Source organism: Kogia breviceps, chromosome 3 (assembly GCF_026419965.1).
Source record: "Kogia breviceps isolate mKogBre1 chromosome 3, mKogBre1 haplotype 1, whole genome shotgun sequence".
Taxonomy (NCBI): domain Eukaryota; kingdom Metazoa; phylum Chordata; class Mammalia; order Artiodactyla; family Physeteridae; genus Kogia; species Kogia breviceps.
Window position 1 is genome coordinate 182,151,044 of NC_081312.1, and position 27,760 is coordinate 182,178,803.

At 40.4% G+C, this 27,760-nt stretch overlaps 1 protein-coding gene across 2 annotated transcripts in view; it reads right to left on the reverse strand.

Annotated features, from left to right (window-relative positions):
• Positions 1-27,760, reverse strand: part of ITGA8 (integrin subunit alpha 8) — a 186,308-nt gene that overhangs the window by 57,753 nt on the left and 100,795 nt on the right. For both annotated transcript variants that reach the window (XM_067030489.1, XM_059059167.2), the window contains 8 exons: positions 24,143-24,198; positions 23,574-23,728; positions 22,114-22,251; positions 21,552-21,619; positions 19,796-19,943; positions 12,674-12,766; positions 7,705-7,784; positions 2,157-2,237 (listed from right to left, as the gene is read on the reverse strand). In XM_067030489.1, the coding sequence (XP_066886590.1) occupies positions 2,157-2,237; positions 7,705-7,784; positions 12,674-12,766; positions 19,796-19,943; positions 21,552-21,619; positions 22,114-22,251; positions 23,574-23,728; positions 24,143-24,198 (819 nt within the window). The remainder of the gene's footprint in view (positions 1-2,156; positions 2,238-7,704; positions 7,785-12,673; positions 12,767-19,795; positions 19,944-21,551; positions 21,620-22,113; positions 22,252-23,573; positions 23,729-24,142; positions 24,199-27,760) is intronic.

Sequence of the window (27,760 nt, forward strand, 5' to 3'; positions counted from 1 at the left end):
GAACATGGATTTTTTTCAAATGCATTATGCTGAGTGAAAGAAGCCAGACTCAAAAGGTTACATTCTGTATGAGTATATTTATATGATTTTCTGGAAACAGAGAGACAGAAAATAAGGTTGCCAGAGCGTGGGAGTGAGGGTAGGATTGACTGCAAGGCACATGAAGAAACTATTTGGGGTTTTGGAATGGTTTTATAGTGAATGTTCTTGTGGTGTCATAACTCTTCAAACTGGACACCTAAAAAACAGTCACTTTTACTTTATAGAATTTATACCTCAATAAACTTGACTTAAAAACAAAACCCAAACCGTGTGAAAAGACATTTGCAATATGCGTGACTGATAAAGGATTAGTGTCTCAACTCTAGAATATGAAAGAATTCTTATGAACTAATCAGAAAAATTCAAGTCACTTAGTAGAAATAAGTGCAAAAGAACGAACAGAAATTTCCCCAAATAGGAAGAAGAAAAAATTAACAAACACATAAAACTGCTTAATCTCATTTAGGAATCAAGGAACAGCCAATTAAACCTTCAGTTGGATATTATTTCGTATCCATCAGATTGGCTCAAAATGAAAAACGAGACCATTTTGAAAGTTAGTGACTAATGTGGAGCAATGGAAACTTTCATCCACTTCTTGCGGGGCTGTAATTTGGTAGAACTATTTTGGAAAACAGTTTGGTATTATTTAGTAAAGTTAAATAGTGTATACTTCCTGATCCTGAAATTCCACCTCTAAGCACATACCCTTCTGACATTCTGCCACGTGTATAGCAGGAGATAGTATAAGAAAGCTCGTGAAAAAGAAAAAATACGACCCCCAGTATTCATCAAAAGTAGAATAGATACATAAGTTACTTTATAGCTTTACAATGTGATGTCCTTCCACAATTCAAATGAATGAACAGGCACAGGCATTAAAGTGAAGGAATGTCAAAAACATTCATCTGCATGAAGAGAAACCACAGAAGTACACACAAAATTTGTGTAGACAAGGTTGAAAAGCCTCTCTCTCATAGGCTGTAGAGCGTGATCATTTATAAACACGTAGCTGGAGACAAGTTGCCTGTATTTATTTTCTAGCTCCCCAGTTCCTAGCTGTGTAGCCCTCAACTCCTGGCACCACAATTTTCTCACTTGTACAGCGAGGGTGCGAGAGCTTATTAAGAGACGCTAACATGCTGGTGTAGCACATGAAGAGATCATAAATGTGAGGCATTATGATTATTCCCTAGCCCACGAGGTGGAAACTCCGTGGTGCCAGGATGGCACACGGGCACCCACCCCGCCGCCATTGAGCACACGGGCAGCGGTTCAGACAATGCACACGATGCCAGTGGCTCTGAGTGCAGAAATCTCCAGCTGGCATCATGGAGGAGTGTGAACCACCAGAACTCAGGACCTACAGAAAAGGAAAGGGAACTGGAATTCCTGGAGCCCCAGGGACAGTTCAGCCCAAAATACCAGTTGACATTTGTAGCCAAGTCCTTAACCGTTCTGATGAAACAAGACTTAGAATAAGATCAATGAAGTCCACACTTGGTGCGAGATAAGAACTACATACAGTCCATTTCCAAGTTCTTTTTTCCCTCCCGGCACAGATTTCCCAGATGGTATTTATTCCAAGCCTTTTACTTGACCACATTCTTCCTGTCTCTCAATTGATTTCTTATTGGCAGCTTCTTCAAAGAATAGGACAGAAGGAAAAAGACACAAAGTGTAGAGCCCATCAAACCTCACATCTAAGACTTAGCCATTTCTTAAACTCAAGATGCGGTATGGTGAGGCTGAATTTTCACTATGTGAAAATAATTGGGGGGGGGGGAGTGAGACTTTTGGGCCATCACATGGTTGCCTATTTTATCTGGCTTCTTATCACTAGTTTTTTATAGTTTGATTACTGAACTTTCAGTTTGGAGAGTAAAGTGATCTCCTGTTTCGATAGCCTTAGCATTACCATACAGGGGTGACTCTACTTACCAATGGAAAGCTAACGATGGGTTGAAAAGAATGAAACTTTATGACCACAGGGAACTGTGATCTCTAATGCATTAGGAAAATTCCATATAGATTTTACTAGTATTTTATCATAACTCCTATACAGAAAGCTTTTATTAAAGTATAATTACTATAATGCCTTGTTTATTACTTACCCTCTTATTTCTACTTGAGCTACAGCAGTGATGTTGATTTGCAGGCTCACAAAATTGCTGTCTGGGTTGTCCTTGTTGGAACTAAAATACAGTTGACATATGATTTAAATTTATTCTCTCAGACGTGTTACTACCACAGACGATCATAAAAAAACCCTTCTATATATCAGAGGAACAACATGCATTACCAATATGATCATTTGGAAAACAAAAGTATATCCATTCTACAAAATTGTAACCATTTGTAAATGGAAATGCTAAGATCCTTTTTGAGCAAACGACATGTAATAACTTTCCATGAGGAGACACCTTATCTGAAAACATAATATATTTCTAGAGAAGCCAACATGCCTTTGCTGCAATGACTAAGCCCCAAAGGCAGTAAGCTGGGTTCTTGTCCAGCTTCTACAGGGGACACGTTCCTTAACTTCTCTGTGCATCAAGTTCACTGCCCGTCAAATGGGAAAGGACAGCACAGTCAACTCCTGGTTTTCCATAATAATAAAAGAAGAACTGTCATGAATAATCCAAGAGCAGCACACGATGGGAAACGTGTTTGCGTTTGGCTCAGGAACGCATCACACCATACATTGTTCTGGCAGCAAACTTATCCTCCTTATGGTTTATTTCTTAAATAATATTAAAATAAGTGTACTTTACTGCCTGCTCACTGGCTGACTCGGGTGAGGGGTGAGGAGTGAGTTAGAAGCATGGCCAGTGGAGGGAAGAAGTAAGACCCCAGGAGGAGATTAACACAGTTAGGAGATAACATATATGTTCATCAGGTACCTCAAGAATCTCAAGATAGAAGGTGCACGTTTAATGATATTTCTTTGAACAGTGGCAAAATTATTTTTAAGTTTGCTGTTTCTTTCTCTCAGATATAATTAGATATAAAGTTTAACTTTAAAAATGCATGTATCAAGCAACCAGCGCTGTAAGGAAGATAAAACATCATGTCACAAGAGGCTGGACCAGTAGCTGGGCTTCGGATGCAGCTTCCATTTGCACTCATTGTCTCACTGGGCTGTCATCGAAATCACCCTGATATTCCAAAGGATAACGCAGCTTTTAGCAAACTGGGATATGACACCACCACTAACAGGTCATGTTTATATTCAGGTCTCATTAAGAGGAGAAAGCCTCCTCTTTTTTCATCATCAAATCTCATGCAGATGCAATGGACAAGCTCTCACACTGATGATGGTAATGGGGCATGTCCTGACTAGCCTTTGAAGCTTTCCAAATGTGGGAGCTGGAAAAGATATGATAAAGGTCTGCTTTCAAAGCAGGAGGAGACAGATTTGTTCCCACAATGCTTTTGAAAAGTCCCGTTCGATTGTATATACTGATAAGGCAACTTAAACGGCAAACACACATAAAAGACATAAACAGGCAAATGTCAGGCTCATTTCCTGCCAAGGGGTATCACTGCTAAGCTTGTGATGAGCCTAGAGGGACTTGTTCACCAAAGTTTGAACCCCAGTTGCCAGGCCACTTTATTATTATCACATCTGGGGAGGATCAGTCCACTAAAAAGTTTTGTTGTTCTTTTTTTTAAAAGCAGGATTCTGACTTACTAACTACTAAGAAGTCATTAAGTAATTCCACTTGTTACAGACTTCATGGTTCCAAGTGCATTACAGGGAACTCTTTAGTTTGGAAACTTAAGTCTAATTGTTCCACATTTTTACCCAGACCTTGTTCTAGTTTCTCGGTCACTACTACTTTGCAACAGTGGAAATTAGAATTATAGGAAAAAAGTTTTATTTAAGTTATCCTATAATTCTATTGCATTTTGCTTCCAAGTGGTTTAAATAATACAATTTACATGACAACATCCTGAAAATGTAAATAGATGTCAAGCATTGAAATTGTCTTGGGACGGGAGTCTAATATGAGGCTTATAGAGGCTGTTGTGAAAAGTCACAAAAGCAGTAGCAGAATCCAAGGCTGGACCTGAATGGCTAATTAAAATCACCCTCTGTCATACAGGCTTGCCGGGGCACTTGGTACTGCAGCCAGTGGTGTCAGCAAAATCTCCTGGTAAGAAAAGACACCAGGCTGGATGTATAACTTAGATGCATCTTTTACCTCTTTCCTGGAAGGAAACCTCCCCCACTAATACCACTGCTCCATTCAAACAAACAACCCATCGCTGCCCTGGATGCTGAGCTATTTATACTGTCGGTGCTATAGTTCTTCTCAAGAAATGATGAATTTCCTCTCCATGACTATAGCTTATGTCGTGTGCCAAGGACAAACATGTTTTTCACTTATTACTCCGATGCTATTTTCTTTCTCCTTATTGTTTCCTATTTTCTATTTTCTAACATTCCCTCTATGCTTTCTGCAGTCTCTGGAATGTCAACAAAACAATACAATGTTCATTTCACCATTACTGAGGAAGCAGCTTCAAGGATGATCATAAAGATCTGTTTGTACATGGCAATCGCAAACCGAGACCAGCTCTAAGTAGGGAGGAAGATGTTTACACATCACATAGAGTCGGGGCATGGAGACATCAGTTAATGCAAACATTTGGTGACACAAAATACTTTAAGTTTATTAATTTTCTCTTTTGGGTTCTATTTGTGGAAAAGGATATTAAATGTGGGTAGTGGTGGCCAATGTGCTCAAAAGCTTGAGTTCAGACTTGAGAGCATTTGGTTTAATTTATTTTTGGTTTAAGCACATTTAAACTGAATACAAACCATCCATTAAACACTTATGTACATCTTTGGAGCCCGCCAGCAAAGCATGCAGATAAATGCTCACCACTGTATTTGAATATTAAAAGTGTTCTCAAATACTTTTATCTTGGGCTTCCCTGGTGGCGCAGTGGTTGAGAGCCCGCCTGCCGATGCGGGGGACGCGGGTTCGTGCCCCGGTCCGGGAAGATCCCACGTGCCGCGGAGCGGCTGGGCCCGTGAGCCGTGGCCGCTGAGCCTGCGCGTCCGCAGCCTGTGCTCCGCAAAAAAAACCCCTTTTATCTCTAGAACCTATGTTTTGGGAATTTGATGTTTAGTATGTTGCTGTTGCCTCTCCATTTCTTTCTACATTTCTGCATTTTTGTATTTTTCAGGCTAATGTTAAAGTAGTCATGAGTTTCTATAGTGTCTGAGGATGGAATATAATAATGGACCATTTTAGATGAAGAGGGATGTTTAAAATGCGACCATTTCTATTTTCCATCAAATTCAGCACTTCCTCGCTAAATTCATTATTTGAATGATAATCTACAGGATGGTTTGGGGGAAAGGCATTTACAACATTATTTAGTGTCCTTTGCTCCTTGATTCAGCTACTAGTTACATCCATTCTATTATTCGAAACTGCAATTAAGGGTAAGAAGCAAACATCAGGAATTTGCTTTGCATCTTTGTACCAGACTTTCTATCTAAAGGCTGCAACTTTTATGAGATAGGTATCTTTTTCTGAAGTGATGCAAAGCTTCATGCTATTGCAGGATCAATGTTACAGACAATGATGGTGAAAAACAGAAACTTCAGGTTACTGAAGTGTCTGGAGAGATGGTGGTCCTTCCCTATGGAGTGCTTTTCGTTTTTCTCTTTTTTTTTTTTTCTGAAAACTTAGAAATACAAACAGGAGATTTTCCAAATGAAAATATTTAGGACTACCTGAGCCTTTTGGAAAATATACATTTATATACATACAAAGAAATGATTTAATAAGCTTTTGGTAAAATGAAGGGATATGATAGCTGAATTCATTCCATCTGTATCCCATCACTAATTTGGGTAAAGTTTTTAAAATCTCTAAGATTCAGCAGTAAATATTTAAGTTAAATTCGAAAAAGACCTGACTAAGGTCAGACAAGAACACCTAAGTTAGAAAACCTTCCCTCCTAGAAATCTATCACAAAGTTGAGGGGATATGATTTGTGACACAGGTTGCAGATTTTAAAAATCTACTACATTCTTATAGAGATTATATATATATATATATTTTTTTTAAGATTTTTTAAAATTTTATTTATTTATTTATTTTTGGCTGCATTGGGTCTTCGTTGCTGCGCGCGAGCTTTCTCTAGTTGCGGCGAGCGGGGGCTACTCTTGGTTGCGGTGCGCGGGCTTCTCATGGCGGTGGCTTCTCTTGTTGCGGAGCACGGGCTCTAGGCACGTGGGCTTCAGTAGTTGTGGCTCGCGGGCTCTAGAGCGCAGGCTCAGGAGTCGTGGTGCAAGGGCGCAGTTGCTCTACGGCACGTGGGCTCTTCATGGACCAGGGATGGCACCTGTGTCCCCTGCATTGGCAGGCGGATTCTTATCCACTAGGCCACCAAGGAGGTCCGGGATTATATATATATATATTTTTAAAAATCGTAAATCTCTAACTGAAGTAGCTATTAGAAAGTGATCCGTTGTGTAAAGTAATTACTCTAAACGTCATCACACTCTAATAACTTCACTTCTTGCAGGACAGAAGGTAAGTTTAGAGATTAGTCAGCTTGCACACCAGTATTTGAGAACCGAAGTGTAGGTACTGACTTCAGAGTCATTGTTATATTAGAACAAGGGTTGAATACACTGAGCATGTGCTGTCTATATCAGTGATTTTCAAGCTTTTAAAAGTTTTTCAAACTTAAAATTGCGTGTATATGTATACACGCACACATATATATTTATATACATCCTACAGGATGTCTTACGACACACATTTACATGTATCTGAAAGGAATTTTTCAGGAACTCTGATATATTCCATTCAATATCCTTTTCCCTTCATGCAGGTCTAGAGCCATTACATTGATTCCCTTACTGGCTAAAGGGTTTAAGTCCACACTTGGGAATCCCTGGCCCTCATGACACATTGCTCTCTGTAGGTCTTTTAACTCATGAAATATTATTGTCAGCCATGAAGGAGCAAACAGAATAGACAGAGACAAGGTAAAGTCACACTTGAATCCTGGGGCAGAGTCAGCCTTAGAAAAAAGGGGCAGCTCCCTTCAGGGTTTGGCTTAGAGTTGCCAGAGAAGGCCCTGCCTTCTGAATATATGCTCTTACCTGCGCCCTGCCTTGCTGCTTACAATTAAACCATCAGAGACTCATTCATCCTTGAAAAGTTGGATCTCAAGATCGCAAGCTCAAAATCTATGCTTTTTTTTTTTTTTTTGCATTAATTTTGTTCTCAGGGATTAGTTGACCCCCAGCAGAGAGAATGGCAGGATGTGGTAGGGGTACAGGCGCAGGGTGGGAAAAGCCATGTGCATCAGAAAGAAGAAAGACGGAGGAGCGGGTGGGGTGGGAGCATGCTCAGGACAAAATTTTACTCTCACACCTTGGCCTGCAGAATGGATCTCTTTTTCAAAAGCCAAAAAAAAAAAAAAAAGAAAAAGAAAAAAAGAAAAAGGAAAAAAAAACTAAAATAACTAATAACTGAGAAACAAAGGAAAAATGGTCTGTGAATGTCTGGGTTCTAATTTCAGAAGAATGTTTAAGGTGAAGGAGCTTGATGAGGGCATTCATTTCACCATGGATTCTCTTTACTACTGAGTGCTGATGATATTTCAGGCATGTAAAGGTCTAACCTTCTGATTTGGAGATCGAAGTTAATGCTTATGTTTGTTTTCTCAAGTCGTGGAACTGCAAATCGGAGGCCCAGAGAAGACTAAAAAAAAAAAAAAAGAATCACAAGACACTAAGTTTATTACATGGGAGGAACCTTATACACAGCATAGAAATCTTTTTAAGTCATCCCTGCAAATCCCCACCCTAGGCAGCTGTCCCTTTTTCTGCTTCTACCTTGGGGTAGCTGAGACTTCGGGGCCCAGGCGATGTGAGTCCCTACACATTGTGGTTCCCTCTCTTCATTTATCCTCCTATCAACTCTTTTCCTGCCACCTTCTTTATGTGCTAAATTAAAAACAACCTAAATATACGAGAAGAGATTGATTTAGAAAACTGTGATAATTCTGTTTGATGGACATTTATGTCATCATTGAAGTTACATCTGTGAAGCCTATGCCATGTAGAAAATGCTTCTAATGTAACTATGGTCAAAAAAGAAAAAAGGTTGCAAAGTTGTATGTGCCATGGTTTCACCTATGGTTTTTAAAGGCTACCGGTGGAAAAATTACTGTACAGGGGTGAGGGTGTCTTGTAAGAAAATATACCAGGATAATATGCTGCAGTTAAGGTTGTGAGTGTATGGATTATTTTTTCCACCTTTCTTTCTTTTCCAAAGTTTTAAAACTGTTCTTAATATTTTTATAGTTTGAAAACAGCTTTTTAGAAACCTGGAGAAAAGTGAATCCAATGACAATATAAATAAGGAAGTAAAAATAATAGCTAAGACATGTAATTATATTACTTAGGCTCTCATGCACTGTACTAAGCCTTATATGCAGTGTCTCATGTAATCACAACATCCACACTACGAGGTATATACTGTGAATGCTGACATTTTACAGTCCAGCAGCAATCTGAGGATTAGGGAGATTAAGTGCCTTGTTCCAGGTGCAGAGCAAATAAACTCTAGATTTGGAACTGAAATCGCTACAAGCCAACTCCACAATCTGGAACTCACAGCCACTACACTATGAGAATCAAACCAGCAATCAAACTCGTGTTATTATGAACCAGTAATAATATGAACGAATAATAAACCATCATTTTTATCATAAATCATCATTTCACTAGCCCTTACCGAATAAGCTGCAAGCCAGGTGCTGCCCTGGTGGCTTTACATATATACCATATCATTGCATTGCTCCCAACATTCCTACAAACAGGTCTTCTCCCATCTCAGTGTGACTTGCCCAAGGTATCACTGCTGGTCAATGGAGAAACTGGGATAATAATTAGGGTGTGCCTAATTATCAAGCCTATACATCCTTATGCCCCAGCCAGGATGAATTCCTTTATAATTCCAAATGTGCAATTTTCTGTCAGACCTCTGGGGCTTTGCACATGCGCTTCTCTCTTCTTTAGAAACTTTTTAAAGTCTTTTCCTGCTTTTTCTACTTGCAGAACTCCTACTCACGTGTCAAAACTCAGGACAAGGGATCCTCCTGCAATACACCCTCCAAGCCCACAGGCCAGGTCAGGCAGAAATGTTCTCTTTATTCTCTGTCTCCTTTGCTACTCACCCATGACTCAACCTATGATATTGCTAAATTTTAAGTTTCTCATGGAATGGGGATTGTACATTTTCATCTCGATATTATCAGACTCTAGTTTAGCACCAGGCATATAGAAGGGGTGTAATTAAAAATGGTGAAAAAGAGTGTGCCCTTGTTTGCACACTTCCAGTGATGCGGAGCTTACTGTATTGTGGGGAGGCCTGTTTAATGTTGGTCTTTTATTATTCAGCACGAGATGAGGATACCCTAAAGGTGTGACAATTTCATACTGATAAGAGACATATGTTCTTAACTAGAACCAAAAGCCAGATCTCTGGGCACTGATTCTAAAGAGCCTTTGTTGAGGCACTATTTTAAAAAAATTATCCTATTAGAGAGACTTCGTGAATTTTTACAAATCTTATCGGTATATAAATATTTTACATTACTAAAGCTATGATATGAAAATGATGTTACTACTTACAAATCAGAAGTAAGGTTCTGAATGCAACCTTGAATGCTTTGTTAAAATAAAAAGGCACTTGAAAACGACTTCTTAAGAAATATCAGGACTGGGATAATTAATCGTGGCAATTTGTGATGCTTTTTAATAGTTAGGACTACTTTTACATTTGGAATTTTACTACAACCCATTAAGAGTATTCTTTTAGAAGTACAAAATGAAGAAGTAAATAAATCAAAGCATTTTATAACAAAACAGAATGCAGTAAAATTTGATGTGTTTAAGGGCATTCAAGGGTGAGATAAGAAAGCTATTAGGTTTCTTCTGCTATAGACCTCAGAGATAAACGAATACAAACAATTTACTTCCTTGACTTCTGAAGATTATTTGCTGGTAAAATGGATTGACATCTTTTCACAAAAAGACGTTTGTGGCTAAGACCACACTGCCATTTTTACCCTCCACTTTGAACAACACTGGTGTCCACTTTTTGTTCCAAGATTATCCTTAGTTATTGATGACCTTAGATGACCTCTGGTCTGGATTTAACACTTTTACTACTGAAAAAGGAACGAGTGCCCGGCCATCTATAGATGCTAACACCATTGCCACCATGCCAATTCATTGCTGTCTGGCCTTAGGTAGACCTTTTCCTATCAAATTGGGTGGCTGAATTTTTCTTGAAAACTAGCCAAAGGATTTATTAGCTTCTGGATGAAAGGATTCTAATGAAAAATGTTCTAATGTCTCAGCTTAGACATCCCATTCTATCTTTCATGGCTTTGTTGAAAAATCTCATCTGTTATTCATTAGTTTTTATCCAATTTTTGCAGACCTGCTAGAACGTGGGCTTTTTGTTCAGGCCTGGTTCGAATCCTGGTTCTGTTCTTCATTATGTGAGACTTTGGGTAACTCGTTTGATTTCTCTGAGTCTCAGTTTCCTCATCCGTAACACAGGAGAAATACCTGACTCATAGGATTGTTGGCAGTTGTGAAAATTAAATGAGATAACACACACAGAACACCCGGTGATGGAATTATAACACAGAGGGCAATCAATACATGTTAGTTAATAAAAGTCTATTATAAACATTTATCTTTCATTTAAATATTTACTTTTTTGACCCAAGAAGTGAGTTTGCTAGACTACAGCTTGGCATATCTTTTAAATACCCAGGATGAACGGAATGATAATTTAGAATATAAAAAGGCAAACATATTATTTTAGCACAATATCCTAGATTATAAACTGGGAACAGGTGTTACTGGATAGAAAGTTTCAGAGGCTCAAATAAATATGAGAAACACTGGGCTAGAAGGTTTCCTCACTGCAGAACTTCTCAGCACCTTTAAAATGAAATGGGCATGAATGTCCCAGGGGAGGATGTGATTCTCAGCTGTGACTATAGGGCTCCCTTTTTTTTTTTTTTTTTTTTTTTGCGGTACGCGGGCCTCTCACCGCTGTGGCCTCTCCCGTTGCGGAGCACAGGCTCCGGACGCGCAGGCGCAGCAGCCACGGCTCACGGGCCCAGCCGCTCCGCGGCACGTGGGATCCTCCCGGACCGGGGTACGAACCCGCGTCCCCCGCATCGGCAGGCGGACTCTCAACCACTGCGCCACCAGGGAAGGGAAGCCCCCCATGGGACTCCTTTTTAAAGGCTTGCCTCAAAGGATTAACACCCTGGAAGACGCTTTGGGAAGCTGTTCTAATACAAACCTACACACTTAACACATTTCCAGGAAGGTTTTTTCCAACGGCCATTTCATTATCAATGAATCATAAGCATCTACTTTAAAACAGAGGCATGCAGGGCTTCCCTGGTGGCTCAGTGGTTGAGAGTCCGCCTGGCGATGCAGGGGACGCGGGTTCGTGTCCCGGTCCGGGAGGATCCCACGTGCCGCGGAGCGGCTGGGCCCGTGAGCCGTGGCCGCTGAGCCTGCGCGTCCGGAGCCTGTGCTCCGCAACGGGAGAGGCCACAAGTGAGAGGCCCGCGTACCACGAAAAAAAAAAAAAAACGGAGGAATACATATGTTTAATTTGTAACAATTACGTAGTATTTGCACATTTCTGGGTTTTTTTCCTGATTTATGACTCCATAAAATAATGATTTCTACTGTGATATTTATTACAAGGAGTTACTCTGTGTATACTTAAACTGTAATGGCATAAAATGAATTTATTGACCACAAGTAATTCTGAATGGGAAGTTCCTAAATCTGGAAACAAAGAAAGAGAAGACTCCTTATTCTTTCATAAGCCTGTTACAGATCATGATTGATCCTTTCTTTTTTCTTGCTATAAACAATTTTCTGCATTATTCTTTATCAAGTAAAGATGCATGGAAAATACATACCTGGTAAAGCTGTTTTAAAACCTGCATTATGGTAATATTTTAACAGGAAAACACTGTGAATGATATTCACATGGGAGGTATATCTAAAGTAAAAATTTGGGCTTCCCTGGTGGCGCAGTGGTTGAGAATCCGCCTGCCGATGCGGGGGATGTGGGTTCGTGCCCTGGCCCGGGGAGATGCCCGTGTACCACAAAAATTAAAAAAAAAAAAAAGTTTAATCATCTTTGCTAAAATTCTTAATTCTGTTATTTCTTAAATCCTTTACATTGTAGTTCTTCTTGGATTCAAAGAAAACATTTGTAGTGAAATTCAAAGAAAAAAATCTATAGTAAAAAAAATAGTTTTTAGAGATTTGTTGAGGCTGAAGACATGTAAGGCTGATGTCAAAAGAAAGGCATATGAAAGTCCTCATCATTTTGTGTACTTTAGCTCAGATGGTCCACTCAGTGTGGGTTGTGATTAAAACCCCACCGCCCTGGGGACTTCCCGCCCAGCTGGCTCTAGTTGCCAGGTGCTAAACTGCTGCGCGCGGACGGCGGGGTGGGGGGCGGGGCTTCCCACTAGTCCTCTTAAAAATTCAATTAGAAATCAGTCATAAGTGCCTCTGGTTTTCTCTTACGTTCGTTCCAGCCACCATAGGGTTCCCGAGGTCACACACCACCATTCGGGTGACATTGGCCATCTCGTACTCACAGCTCAGTGGTCGCAGTGCCTGCAACGGGAAAGAAACACCAGGGTGGAGTCAGGGGCGGGATAAACGACATCCTGTCGCAAAAGCAATGCCGCGCGGGCCACAGCTTCTCTTGATTTCAAACACCCGTGTGAGTGCCTGAGCCCAAGGGTTCATGTGCGACCATCAGCTCAGGAGAGAAGCTTGTGAGAAAAGACCAACGTTTAATTTTAAGAAGAAACGTGTTGGACGGGTAGACACATTTGTTGTGTTTCATTGAGGAAGAAAATGCTTAGTAGAATATATATATATATATGTGTGTGTGTGTATATGTGTGTGTGTATATATATATACACACACACACATATATATATATATATATATATTTTCTTTTTTTTTGGGGGGGGGCGCTCTGCGTGGCATGTGGAATCTTAGTTCCCTGACCAGGGATTGAACCTGCACCCCCTGCAGTGGAAGCGCTGAGTCTTAACCACTGGACCGCCAGGGAAGTCCCTGAAAATGCTTAGTAGACTATTTATATGAACATTTTTTTTTTTTTTTTTTTTTTTTTTTTTGCGGTATGCGGGCCTCTCACTGTTGTGGCCTCTCCCATTGCGGAGCACAGGCTCCGGACGCGCAGGCGCAGCGGCCATGGCTCACGGGCTTAGTTGCTCCGCGGCACGTGGGATCTTCCCGGACCAGGGCACGAACCCGTGTCTCCTGCATCGGCAGGCGGATTCTCAACCACTGCGCCACCAGGGAAGCCCTATATGAACATTTTTGAAATGATTTGCACTACTGTTCATGTTCCATTTGGGCCATGAAGATCATGGATAATTAAACGTGACTAAACAAATTAATTTTTGCAAACATGAAATGACAGCAAGATGTATATTATAGATTATCCTACAACCCAATGACCATCTGCAAGAGAACTGCTTTGGACACAGATTTCTCCATACCATGGTTCCATTTTGAGATTACACACCCAATCTTAGTTCAATCCTATAAATACGTAAGATGGGAAGAGAACACTTTTTTACGCTTACCCACTGCTTTTCACCTCCCGTCTTGCCCCATATCCTGTTCTGATTAGAATGTCTAAAAACTCAAGTGTGAAGAGGCACTTAGAACTATGTGCTGGGTAAGGTCTCAAGGTCACACCCAACGGGCTTATTTTACTTATAGCCTGACGTCCTTAAGGGCCATCCATGTTGTAGCACGTGGCAGAATTTCCTTCCTTAAGGCTGAATAATATTCCCTTGTGTGTGTGTACTGTATATTGTTCATCTGTTCACCCGCTGACGGCCATCTGGGTTGTTTCCACCTCTTGGCTATTGTGAGTGGTGCTGCTGTGAACATGGATGTGCAGATATCAGTTGAGATACTGATTTTATTTCCTTTGTATATATACACAGAAGTGGCATTGCTGGATCATATGATAGTTCTTTTTTGAAGTTTTTGAGGATGATGTAATTTTTAAGGGGAAGATTTGGGGAGACTACTGTTTTGCCGATTGTATGAGGTGGTGTTAGTGTATTTCTTATGGGGCCCCAGTTCTTGAAAACTGCTTTGTTTAACTGGCACCAGGAGCATCTGATAGCTCAGGAATAATTTTTTGATTATTGTTCATTCATTTTGGAGATTTCTTTGAGGTTCAAAGAATAATTTTAGGAGATGATCTGGATCTTTAACTGCAATTTTGAGTCCATTGCCAAAGCCTGTTATTTGTACCGTAATGGGAATTTAGTACACAAGGGAAAATAAGGGTTATATTTATTGCAGCATTTGTGTTTGTGTTTAAAATATTGTTTATTTTAGCAAGAACAAGATTGTGATTCAACACTGGTTTCAGTTTAGTGGAAAAAACTGAGATTGTGGTGTTTTGCTTTCTAGTCTTCTGTCCTATGTTTATGTGAAAAACAAATGAAAGGAAAACAGTGAAATCTAGTGGAAAAGGAGTTATTAGCCTATGTTTGTGTTATTATAAATGTTCCTGTGTTTAAATTAATGGATCTTTACAGCGGAATATTATGCCAGAATTACAAAGGATGTGTTATATCTATGAGTGTTGATCTGGAAAGATAGTCTATGAAACGTAGACGTAGAGATGGAGGTGTGTATGTGTGGGTAGAGAAAATAGTCTGCAAGGATATATAAACTGAGTGGAAAGAATTAAAAGTCATTTCTATGTGGTAGCATTAAAAAAAAAAAAAGTTACGCCCGACGGAGGGGAAAGTAAAGGAGGTTTATCTTCGGACTCGCGTCCTCTGCTCACAGCTCTCCCTTGTGTCTTCAGGCTAGAAATCCACAGCTGGATCTCCAGCCTGAGCCCTTTTCCATCTTTCAAAACCTTATGTCCCTATGGCCCTGCTCCTTGCCTTTGGTAATAGCTACATATGTTCATTCATTATTTCACTCAAACTTGTTAACTGCTACTGATATTACCTGTCAGCCTCATTCCCAAAGATAAGCTTGCAAACTGAGGACTTTCACAAAGGACCCCATGAGAGGACCACGGAAGAGGGTTCCAAATACGAGGACCACTTATCCATCTGTCAGCTCTATCGAAATTTCATTTAAGGAAGTATGTGACTTTTCAAGGATACGTTTCAGAAACCACCTCCTGTCCATTCTTTCCACATGGTTGAGAAAAACCAAGAGCCAAAACCAAAACAAAGAAAAGGCAAACAAACCCCAGACACCTAAGTCAGGAGCTCTGTGGGTAAATCATACACTTTAAGAAAGTAAGCTTAAGCAGGCAGGGTTTTTTTTTTGTATCTCTTCTCTCCCCAGTGCCTAGAAAAGCGTCCAGCACAAAGTAGTAGATGGTGTCAGGAGATATACAGCAAACGTAGCTCCCGATCTTTCCTACAAGGAGCCTGAAATGAAATGGACAAGCACACAGCTGAGTATAAAGCCCTCAGCCTGCCATCAGCCATTGAAAGGTCTGTTTTAACTCATGAGAAAGAAATGAAATCTCTGATATTCAGAGGCAGCATTTAATACCTGCTCTTTCCAAATAACCCGAGTGACATGTTAGTATCCTAAGGAGGTAAGAAACATATTTTCCAAAAGCTGATAGTATTTTTGCTTCTCAAAGGTAGCTTTAGCATGTATTCAAGTTCTGAAGGATCTATAACTAACCCTAATTGTACAGAGATGTCTGTTTTGGGATTATTAACTCAATCCTGAAAACAGAAGAAAAAAAAAAAAAAAAAGAACTCAGCAAAAGCTTTCCAAAATACCCACGTGTCCCTTGAATATAATTCAAGGATTTGGTTTCTACAGTAAATATTTTTATCTTATCTGAAGGTTGAAAGTCATATGTACATTTTTCCCCAGCTTTCTAGAAATAACTTTTCCACATCAATCAGAGATCTTTTCTCTCCCCAGATTCCCCACCCTTTTTCTTTTTTTAACCTTTATTTCCTCTCTCTGAGTGGGAGAAACAGTGATTGTTTTTCTAGATATTTCTAGATTATTTTCCTCAGCTGTTCCTGGGACTCTCTTGTTCTCATCCATTTATAGCTCTTAGAGTATTATTCATTCACTGAAAATATATACTGTGTACCTGCCACTTACCAGGCACTGATCAAAAAAAAAAAAACCAAACATCCTTGTCCTCCTTAAATGTCCTATTATTATAAGAATCGTAATAAGGAATCACAAGCAATTGTCACAAGCAGTGGAAACACACAATTAGTACAGTTTGTTAAGTTTCATGAGAGCAGAAATTCACAGTGATGGAAGAGGACAGGCACATAGAAGTAAACAATCAGAGAAAACATCCTGGAGGAAGTGACATAACCTCATAGGGGGCCTGGCAGCTCAGTGGTTAAGAAGACAGGCCTGGACCTGACAGCTGAGGTGTCAATCTTGGTTCTGCTACGTAATAGCTGTGTAACTTTGGGCATGTTTCGGAATTTCTCCTTATCTATACAACGGGGATAATGATAGCCTTACCGTTCCTCTAGCAGGCTGTTATGAGGACTAAATAAATGGAATACGCGAAAAGAGCACAGAGCAGAGCCCAGCTCATAGCAATTGCTCGGTGAATGTCAGCAGCCTCCATCGTTATTAGGCTGAGGCCTGAAGGGTGAGTAGTAAGAAGTAAGCTGGGGAAAGCGGATGAGAGAGTAGAGTTACAGAGGGAACAGCAGGTGCGAGCTCTCTGTGGCGGGAGGGTGCATAGGTATTACAGAAGCAGAAAAGAGATTCCATCCTTCTAGGACTAGGGTGGGAGGTAAAGGAAAGAAGCAAAGACTTGTGATGAAGCTGAGGAGGTCAGCAGGGGTGATGTAATTAAGGGCCTCATAAGTCATCTCAGGGCTTTGTAGGACTTTATCCTACCAGTAACGGGGAGCTAGTGAGGGTTTTCAGCCAGAGAGTGACAGGGTCAGATTTGCATTTTAGAAAGAGGGCTTCCTAGGGCTTCCCTGGTGGCGCAGTGGTTAAGAATCCGCCTGCCGATGCAGGGGACACAGATTTGATCCCTGGTCCGGGAAGATCCCACATGCGGCGGAGCAACTAAGCCCGTGCGCCACAACTACTGAGCCTGCGCTCTAGAGCCCGCGAGCCACAACTACTGAAGCCCACGCGCCTAGAGCCCGTGCTCCGCAACAAGAGAAGCCACCGCGGTGAGAAGCCCGCGCACCGCAACGAAGAGTAGCCCCCTGCTCGCCGCAGCTAGAGAAAGCCCAGCAACGAAGACCCAACATAGCCAAAAGAAGAAAGAAAGAAAGAGGGCTTCCCATGCAGGGAAGGGGCTGGAGGCTGGGAGATGGGGAGATGAGTTAGGAGACAGGTGTAGCCAACTCGGGAGAAGATTGTGCCAGCCTGGAGGAAGGCAGAGACCGTGGTAGTGAGATGGAGAGAGGAGAGGGTTGGACAGGCGTAGGACTGACTGAGGCTTTAGAAACTGGGTGAAGACTGGTGCGATTCTCTGAGATAGACTAGAGAGAGGAGGAGTGTGGGAAGATGACGTCTAGTTCTGGACGCGCTGAGTGTGAGGTAGTTTGAGACACAGGAGTAGAGCGTGTATGAGGTCCCTTGAATAGACACATTCATAGAGACACAATGTGGAACGCTGGGTACCAGAGGCTGGGCAGAGGGGGTTAGAGGGAGTTGGCGTTTCATGGGTACAGAGTTTCAGTCCGGGACGATGAAACGTGTTCTGGTAATGATGGTTACACAACAATGTGATTATACTTCATGGCACTGAACTGTACACTTCAAAAGGGTGAAAATGGTACATTTTATGTTACATACAGTTTACAACAATAATAATAAAAAGATAGAGCACATGGGCCTTTATTCCTTGAAAAATTTAGAAGGTCACCGAAAAGAATTGTAAAGGTTGACTCCGTTAAGGTCTCCAGAGAAAGAGATGATCAGCCTCCACATTTTCTCAAAGATGAATGTTTTTAGCCAAAGAACAACAAAACTGACAATCAGATAATCCCTGATACTTTTCCCCTTCAGAGAAAATTGTTAAAAAAAAATAAAAAAAAAAAAACTTGAACCAAGTATAAATAAAAAGAGACACAAACTTCAAACTGCTTAACAACAAAGAAGGAATTAGAATGGGGCTTAGTCATGTCAAATCAAATTCTGCCCAAGGGAAACTGATGGAGGAAAAACAGTTAAAGACTCATTGGAGATTATAGATAATGTCTGTTGTAATGTTTAAAGCCAAAGATAGAAATGATAAATGTTTCCTGTGCTTTCCACCCAACGGTGAACAGTAAACTAGATGTTTTGCTAAAAGAATATTTTGAATAGTTGCTTTGTTTAACCAAGTCAGGGGTGCAGTGACAGAAGGGGAGTTGAAATAAAAATATAGGAAGAGGCCTGGACCATAGTTTTAAATAACATACTTGAGCTTCATTGTTTGTTTGTTTATGTATTATTTGCATATAATTATTCTTAAGTGATATGTTCCTACAAATTTCTTCAACAGAAACTCGTGATGATTTTACAGCTGTCAAAGATACTTGACGATTGCTGCCCTGGGTTATTTTTTCACTGAGAAGATAATTCGGTCAAAACATAAGTCATGAGACTAGAGGTGTGCGCAGAGAATTTTGTATTCCCCACATTTGTAAATGCCTTTCAAATACTGACATCACAACCGTTGTTAGCATTTCTTTAGAGGAATTACTTTTCATTAAATTATTTACTCATTAGAATGTGCACGTTCCCAAGAGGATGCAGTTTTTGGAAAGTAGCAGAACTTTAATAAACCAGTTAAATGAACATATCCATCAGCAAGAATTTAAATAACACTCCTCACGCCGACTTCTACGGGAAGTGCAGGGACTGACTATGAAAGTGTGAAACTCGGTCTCTGCCCTTAATTGTGAGTCTGTGTATCTCTGAAACCAAGGGACTCTCTCTGTTATCCTTCAGTGTATCTATAATGGTTTTAGGGCAGAACCTGAGGATATTCTGAGGGGGGAAGATTCATATTGTGATGAGGAAAGGAAATCTATAAAAAGCATTGCCGTCAGTTGAACAAAGAGTGGCGTTGCAGGACTGGCAAATGACCAAAAACCTGGCTTTTTCTTGGTCCCGGTCCCGAAAAGGTGGACCAAGAAAAAAGAAAGCATGAACGTGTTTCCTTTCCAGCGCCTGTCTAGGCTGTTTTCGGTGCTCAGCTGGGATTGGTCGGACCTTCCTCCATAAGCAGTAATGAAAACCAGACCTCCTGGGACCTGCCTGAAGCATAAAGGACCTCAAAGGCCAGAAACCAGCCCGTGAACGTGGGAGTTAGCTTGGGAGTGTAGCGGATGGATTTGCACTGATGAGCTGCCGCTTTCAGACAGCTGTCTTCCGTGTTTCAGCTCCCAATCTTGGGCCAGTTTATCTTTGCCCCGTGGCCAAGAAAGCTATTAATACTGTTTAAGACCCTCTTCCTTCCTGGGCCGTTGCTATTGTGCTCAAGAAAATAAGGTGCCATTTTGTTTTCTTTTATTGAGGAAGAAATCCTCAGCTAAGACGACTTAACATGGATTTGTCTTCAGAAATATACCGAGCGCTTTCCTCCTCCAGATCACCTACAGGCGTTACCTTGTTGCTGCGTTCAATCCCTACGTAATCAGCCTCTTCTGGAATTATCACAAAGAGCTCAGCTTCGTAGGCACCTTCCCCTTCATTTCTCGCGTTGATTATGAGCATGAGGTGGTTTTCATCTCCAATGATGACCTGATGCTTATCTCTAAAAATGCAGTTTAAAAAGAACCATTAGGTACTGTGCATCTCTGGATTCATGGACATTTCATTTAAGGACTTAGAGGAAGATGTAAACATGCAAGACTGGGAAAAAAAAAAACAAGACGGATCGTCATGAGGGGGTGGTGAGAAGAATCAAAACTATGTCTGGATGAGAAGGACAGGAAAACATCCAGGGGTGTTCTGGTAAATGTTTAACAACCAGAGCTTCAAACTAGTGGTTGCCAGTGGAGGAGGGGGCAACATCGGTGGGGGGAGGGGGAGGTACAAACCACTGGGTCTGAGACAGGCTCACGGATGTATGTACAACTCAGGGAATAGGGCCCCTACTTTGCAATAACGGTAAATAGAATGTAACGTTTAAAAACTGTATAATAGGGCTTCCCTGGTGGTGCAGCGGTTAAGAATCCACCTGCCAATGCAGGGGACACGGGTTCGAGCCCTGGTCCGCGAAGATCCCACGTGCTGCGGAGTGGCTAAGCCCGTGCGCCACAACTACTGAGCCTGCGCTCTAGAGCCCATGAGCCACAACTACTGACTCCGTGCGCCACAACTACTGAAGCCCACGCACCTAGAGCCCGTGCTCTGCAACAAGAGAAGCCACCGCAATGAGAAGCCCACGCACCGCAAAGAAGAGTAGCCCCCGCCCGCCGTGGGGAAAACCCGTGCGCAGTAACGAAGACCCAACGCAGCCAAAAATAAGTAAATAAATTTATTTATTTATTTTTAAAAACCTGTATAATAAATAAAGTAACAACCAGTTCTCAAAAACAAAAGGAAACAAAGAAAACCAGGATGTGTAGCATTTGCCGATTCCAGTGGTGTAAAGCCTCCCACTGTGATCAATTTCAAGCTCCCAACATCCTTAACAAGCTGCCAGCGAAACTTCCCGAAAAGTTAACAATTGGCTCACGAGCCAGGAGGAGAGGGCTTCAGCACATCCCTGAAAACATCCCGTAGGAGGAAGATGGGCGACCGGGAGAGAGGGAGAGAGGTGGTTTAGAAAGTAGGAGGGGAAGCTGGGTGTGACGCAAAGTGGAAAATGAGAGCGAAGAAAGAGGCAGATGAAGGAAGATCTCAAATAGCTGATTGTGAGGTATTTTGAGGACATTTAATTCACTCCAAACTTCAAATTGAAACAGCATTTGGAAATGCCTACTTGTGACCCTTAATCAAAGCTATTGCTTCGGACACTGGCTAGATTCTGAAGTTTGGAAAATGTCCCCTTGAGAGGTTACCAGGAAGCTTCCAAACACTGGCAGCGAGATAGTTCCCGGGGTGTGGGTGGGCTGAGGCGGGTAGAGAGGAGTTCAACCAGAACCACCAGAGATGAGTCAACTTCAGACAGAAACATTTCCCCCCACTTTTGGTGAAGAGGATGGAACGGCTTAGGCCAAGTCTCGGGGAGTGTCACTTCCCACCAACGACAAAGCCCTAAACCACAGGCCAACCCAAAGTGTAGCCAAGCTCAGAAATTTCACGCAATGCACTTATTTTGGTAGTGGCTGGAGGTGTATACTTTCTCCAGAGAACCTTTACGTAAACACCTGTATGCCATTGGATAAAATGGACAAGTTTATTTATTTAAACTTACGGTCTAGCCGACAGCTTCAAGTCAGGAATGCACGTGTTATCTTCTCCACAGTCGACCAGGATGTGAGCCTGTGTTGTGGAAAAACATGTGTCAGGAAGAATCTCGGAAAACCTGAATCCCGTCCTTTCTCTTGAAAATTATGAATGATCCCACAAGTTAAACCAAAGCTCTCCTTTCACTCTGCATGAGTCTACTACCTAGCTAGAAATTCTGTTCGGCAGTGACCTCCCCTTATAGGCTAGTGTACTTAGGAGCCCGATTCCAATTCATTCTGAAATGTCTGTAAAGAATGCTCGTCTGGCCGATGTTTCGAGGATTACAGGCTGCACTGCTTCTATTACAGCCACATTTTGAACAAATTAACTCTTGGTTCCACCAGGGGGAGGGCTTCGGAAAACACAGGGATGCAGTGTTTCAGGAAACATGTCGGGCAAATCTCCCAAATGTTACAAGTGTGTGGGCAGGAATGAAAACAAAAGGCCCTGGACTTTGTCTTAAGGTCACAGGAGCAACGCCCAGGGCCTGACTGAGAATATACCATCAAAGACGCGCCAGGACCTACCTGTTCGGTGACAGCGTTTTCCCTGTAGTAATTCAATATTGGTTTCACCTCCAGACCTTCTTTAAAGGCGGATTCATCCAAACTGTAATTCAAACTAATGTTGATTGGAGACAATTTATCTCGGAATTCAGTTTCATCCTAGGGAAAATAATCACAAACTCAAGAAAGGCCCTGTAACATGGCTGCGAGATGTTTGTTGGCGAAAGGCAGGCGGCATTTGACTTTGGCCATTAAGAGTGAACAATGAAGTAATGACCACCCCAGCGGGCCTAGGCACGTGCTGTGGACGTGGCACAGAGAAGCCAGTTTAATGAACGTTATGTTCAGAGTTGGAATTATTTAGGCTTCGTTGAAACACATGCTAATAGAAGCAGTCTTCAGGTTCTCCAGATCTTCAACAACTCACACGGATTGGTCAAATGGCACAGTTAAAAATCAGATGCACAGTAAATGTCACTGAAAGTTTCATGAGCTGGGATTTTTATTTTCATGAATAAGTCCCCTTGGGCTCAGAGGAAGAAAACCTCTCGATTCTCTTCCTTTCTTATCAGCTCTTTAAGTCCTCGTTTGCATGAACTTCAAAACGCCTTCAGCACATCTGAAGTTCCCTTAGGAAAAGCACCAGAACCTTCCTCGGGAGGGAGGGGGTAGCACCCGCAGCAAGGTCTGGACACACAGGAACTCCCAAACCATGGAGGGGACATGCCACGCTTCAGCTGGGTGCCGGTACCAGTCATGATGAGACACGAGGCTCGTGCACCAGCTTTTCATTCTAGAATGTGTTTGTAAACTCTGCTTTCTACAGATTTTCCCTTTACTATAGCCCCTCAAAGAGGACACCAAATGAAAAGAGGCTTCACCCCCTCTTCACTGGTAAGAAGATGAAATAACTGTATCATAACACATTTGGGCTTTTTATTTCATGGTAGGTTTAGGAGTTATTGTCAAAAATACATTGCTTTAAAAATGTAATTAGAATTTACTTTTACTAAAGCCCTTGAATGCCTCACCCTTCTCCTAAGTTGGCTCAGGAATGCACATTGATAAAACCTGGCCAAACATCCTCACGTAGGATAAAAATTCAAATAAATTGTGTCTAAGTTTTAATGTTTATTTGTGGGGAGGCGGTTAGAAATGAAAACCACCTGAGTTAGGACTAGTACTAAAGACTGTATTCAAAACAAGCAGCAGCTTAGGAGCAGAAACTCACACGCCATTGTAAATCAACTATACTCTGATAACAATGAAAGAAAACGAAGCAGCTTAGGAATTAAAAGCAATACATCATTAGGTTGGCTGAAGTCAGGCTCAACAGAGGAGTGAGTGGCCTTAAAGACTCCTCCTATAAAGTGAAAATAGATGTGGGTCTGTGTGAACCACTGTGATGTTTAAATGGAGAAAAATGGTTGGAATTTGGACTTAAATGTTAGAGGCCAGAAAGGTGATTCTGGAACACTTACTCGAAGATAAACGATAAAATCCTGGCATTGGAGGGATTTCTGCCCCTTTATCACGAGAGGGAAGACGAGATGTGACTGATGGTTATCTAGGAAGAGCGTGCGTTTAATGGCTCCTTTTTGTTTCAGGGAATCTAATTGCACCTCGGCAGTCAGGCCTAGAGGACAGACATAAAGCAAATATAATCCAGAAAGGAAAAGCATTCAGTGAATGTAGCGCTTTATCAGACATGAATTCCTATTTCAACTTGCTTATTCAGGAAACACTTTTTCCATAGTTGGGATCAAAAACAATACATGAGCTGCAAAGATTTGATAAAATACTCCCCAAGCTAAAAAACTTGTTTTATAATGGTTTTACACGAAAAGTCATTTCCCCCATAATTAGGTCTGTTCTTACAGACAGTACCAATTATTCAAGGACTATTTATGTAGAAGTTCCCATATTTCTAATAGAAAGCTTGGTGCTAATGAAGAGCTCTTTGAAAGCTTTATATGGTCTGTGCAGTGAAACGCTTACTGTTGACTTTTCTTGATACAGTATAGGAGTGGAAAAATGAAAATATGCTCACCTATTGTGTTTGAAATGCTCTGGCCTGTCACAGATGCACACACTCTTAAAGAAAAGCTAGGGAAAATAATAATTAATAATTTATTGGTTAATAAACTTTTTCAATCTGAAGTAGCAAACTTCCTTTACCTTACCCCAGATAAAACAAATGCTTTATTTTTCCTCTATACTTCTCTTAGTATACCCGGCCCCCCCCACAAAACCAAACAAATAAATATGCATATATTTATTGATTGATATATCTACTTATCAAAAATATATTTATATACATATATACATCTGACAATTCTAATACGATTAAGAAAGGTGACATTATTACATAGGAAGGTAATACTTAAAATATTACTAGAGGTCGATTGATTTAATCAGTGGATTAATTGATCAATTACTTGCTGCCCTTTTTCAAGAAATGCATGTGAATATCTTCCATGTGCCAGGGAGTGAAGAATTGGGCAGAACAGCAGGGGGACAGCTAGTGGCAGAGCCTGGAGGTGAGCGAGCACGTGACCCCAATTTGCGGAACCTGAAGAAATCTGGTGCGTTAGAGAAGGATGGGGAAAGCTGTAGGAAGCCGAGACTGGCTGGGTCAATAGGTAGGGAACAGGGCTTTGAAAATCACGTTCAAGAGTTTGGATCAAGAGGTGCAAACTATTAGGTATAAAATAAACTACAAGGACATATTGTACACCATGGGGGATATAGCCAATATTTTATACTAAGTATAAATGGAGTATAATCTTTACAAATTGTAAATCACTATACTGTATACCTGTAATTTATATAATATTATACATCAACTACACTTCAATTTAAGAAAAGTATTTGGATTTCATTCTGCGAGGCATGGAGCATCACAGTACGATTAACCCATAATCCACTCTCCGTGGAAGGAGATAAGAACTCAGGCAGTTACTTGCCAGGAGTGGGATATAATTTGAGGCAGAGACACCAGAAGAGGGAAGGGAAAAAGAAAGAAAATGGGGAACGTAGAGTGACCGTCTCAGGCTTGGTAAGCACAACAATACAGTGAATAAGGTCAATGAAAAAAGGATCGATATGTAGGAGAGACCTTTATAGTTTTGCCTTGAACATGCCCTAATCTCAATCTGGGGAGGTGCCTGTTGTGGCTTGTCGGATGGCCTGCACTTGGGTCTATCCTGTGGCCTTGGAGGGAATGAGGACCGGCCAGTGGTCTCTGCCTGACTGTTGCGTGTGCTGACCTCCCTGTGGAAAAATGTCAAGCTCTAAGCGCCAGCATTCAAGATGGGGCTTTTTCACATTTCTAAGAAAGTAAAAATGTAAGAAAATACTTAAGTTTGATTTAATGACAGCCTTAACGTTTTTACTAGTAAATACTCTAGTATGATTGGAATATTTCTACAAAATCCAAAAGGAGTAAATAATCTCTAGTCGTGCTTTAATTATGTGTCAGCTTCCTGTGTCAGATATAATGAAGATATGTCACATCTGGGATTCATCTAGCTCCCGTGACCTCAGTCAATGTCTCCCTTCAGGGTAAGTAATTTGTCACATACCATTAAGCCAAACGTTTTCCGAGATGTCTCTGCTATTTCAAGTGTTTGTACCACTTCCCCAGAGAAATCATGAATTCCAACCCACTTCCACTTCAATTGGAATAATTCAAGAAAGATGAATAGTTAATCACATCTTTAAATTTTGTAGCAGGTCTGGCTTTCAAAATTGGAATTTTTTCTGTGTCTGACTTTTTTGGAGGTACTTGGGTACGTGTTAAAATCGTTGACTGTCTTTCTATTCATCCCTTATACTGAATAGACAAAACTCATTAGCTTGTATAAGATAAATTCCTATTTGTAATAAAATTATCATTATATCTATAGATTAAAATAATTTTACATACAGTATTTTGTCTAACATAATTGAGAAGCAATAAAAATTTTTGCAAATGAGATAAAGTTATGAATGTGAACATTATCTCCTCCTTTTGAGAAGAATTTGATTGAAAAACGATGTCATCAGCTGAAGGGTCACTCGTTTTTTAAATTATATGTCAGTGTTATTCTATACTTCTTAGTTCCCCCTTTCTGTTACCTTTATATCATTAAGTGGACGATTTTAACTTTTTCAAACAAGTATAAATAACTTCTATGACTTACTGAATTATTGATAATAGCACTCCAACCTAAACTTTTTGGCTTACAGATGTCTTTAGCAGAAGAGTTGCCAAGTCGTAACTTTCAAAGCACTCTCTTCTGATCTAAAAAGAAAACCTCACTGAAGTATTCATTCTGAATTTAGAACATTTATATTATGTTATATATAAACACACACATATACATCGTATGTTTTATATAACAAGATACTTAGGTGCACTCAACAGGTCTATACCTAATTATAATGCACACTTGTCAGAGAAAGCTGTGAATTATTATTAAATAAGACTTAAAATTTCAAACTAGCATTTATGATCATAGTCAATATGAATAGGTCTGACTGGAGTGAAAAAACTCCATTAAACCAGCCCAGATCCCTCATCACATAATTTCTAAATGAAACTGTTGGGCTCTACTTCTCGTGCTTCAGAAGGCAGGACAGTACCCTACAAATCCTCCAATACTAGTCCTAACCCAATGCAAGAAGGGTTAGAATAATGACCTGGTGATGTAATGGTGCTCGTAGCCACATATGGGAGAGGAGGAATGAGATAAATGTGAAACAGGACTTAAAAGTACAAAGCAATTCATTTTTCAATCTAACCAATTCAATACTCTTTCAGTGATGGCAAATATCAGGTTTTCCATAAAGTTAGGCGTATCTGAAAAGTTTTTCCAAATTTGAAAAGGGGATAGTTATTAACTTTTATATTTATAAAATAATTTTTTTTACCAAATAGTTTTAATCTTTCTCATTAGATAACAATTATGTGAATATTTATGGGTTGGCTTTATTTTTTTTCTAGTTTAGAAATGCAAGTAGCAGAAACTTTATAAAATCACACAGCTGTTTGAAAGGCAGAGAAATTCACATTGAGGGAAATGGAGAACTAGTTCCCAGTTAGAGGTTTACTTAATAGTTTTCAGATGTACAATACAAGATTATACCAAATACAGACAAAAATTACAGAAAAGAAAATCAACAAATGCTTTTCAATCATTTTGAAAAAAATGAGCTAAATTCCTATAATAAATTTTAAAAAGTATCCAAGAAACACATTCGAGACTGAATCTGCTGTTAATTTTCCATCTTCTAATACTCTGAGTTATCCATTCAAAATTTTTGCATGTGAAAATAAAACATCTTTCAGGAAATGGATGCAACAGAATCAAATAAATAATTGTAATTGTAATCTGCCCACGTAACAAATCATATTTTATCTAAGCAATCTGATTTAATGCAACAAGAGTTCATTCGTGAAAAGAAGGAAATTTTTTTTAAAGTAATATTCATGTCAATCCCAAACTCCTCATCTGCTATATTTAAACTAAAATGCCTTTCCATGAAAAAAAAAATTTTAAATTTAAAAAAATTTTGAAAATAAAAAGGAATATTCTTTCCATAAAACCAAACAGATCCCACAATCTGTTAAAAAAACACTTAAATTTTTTAAAAAATTCAAAAACTGAAAAATCCTGAGAAAAGA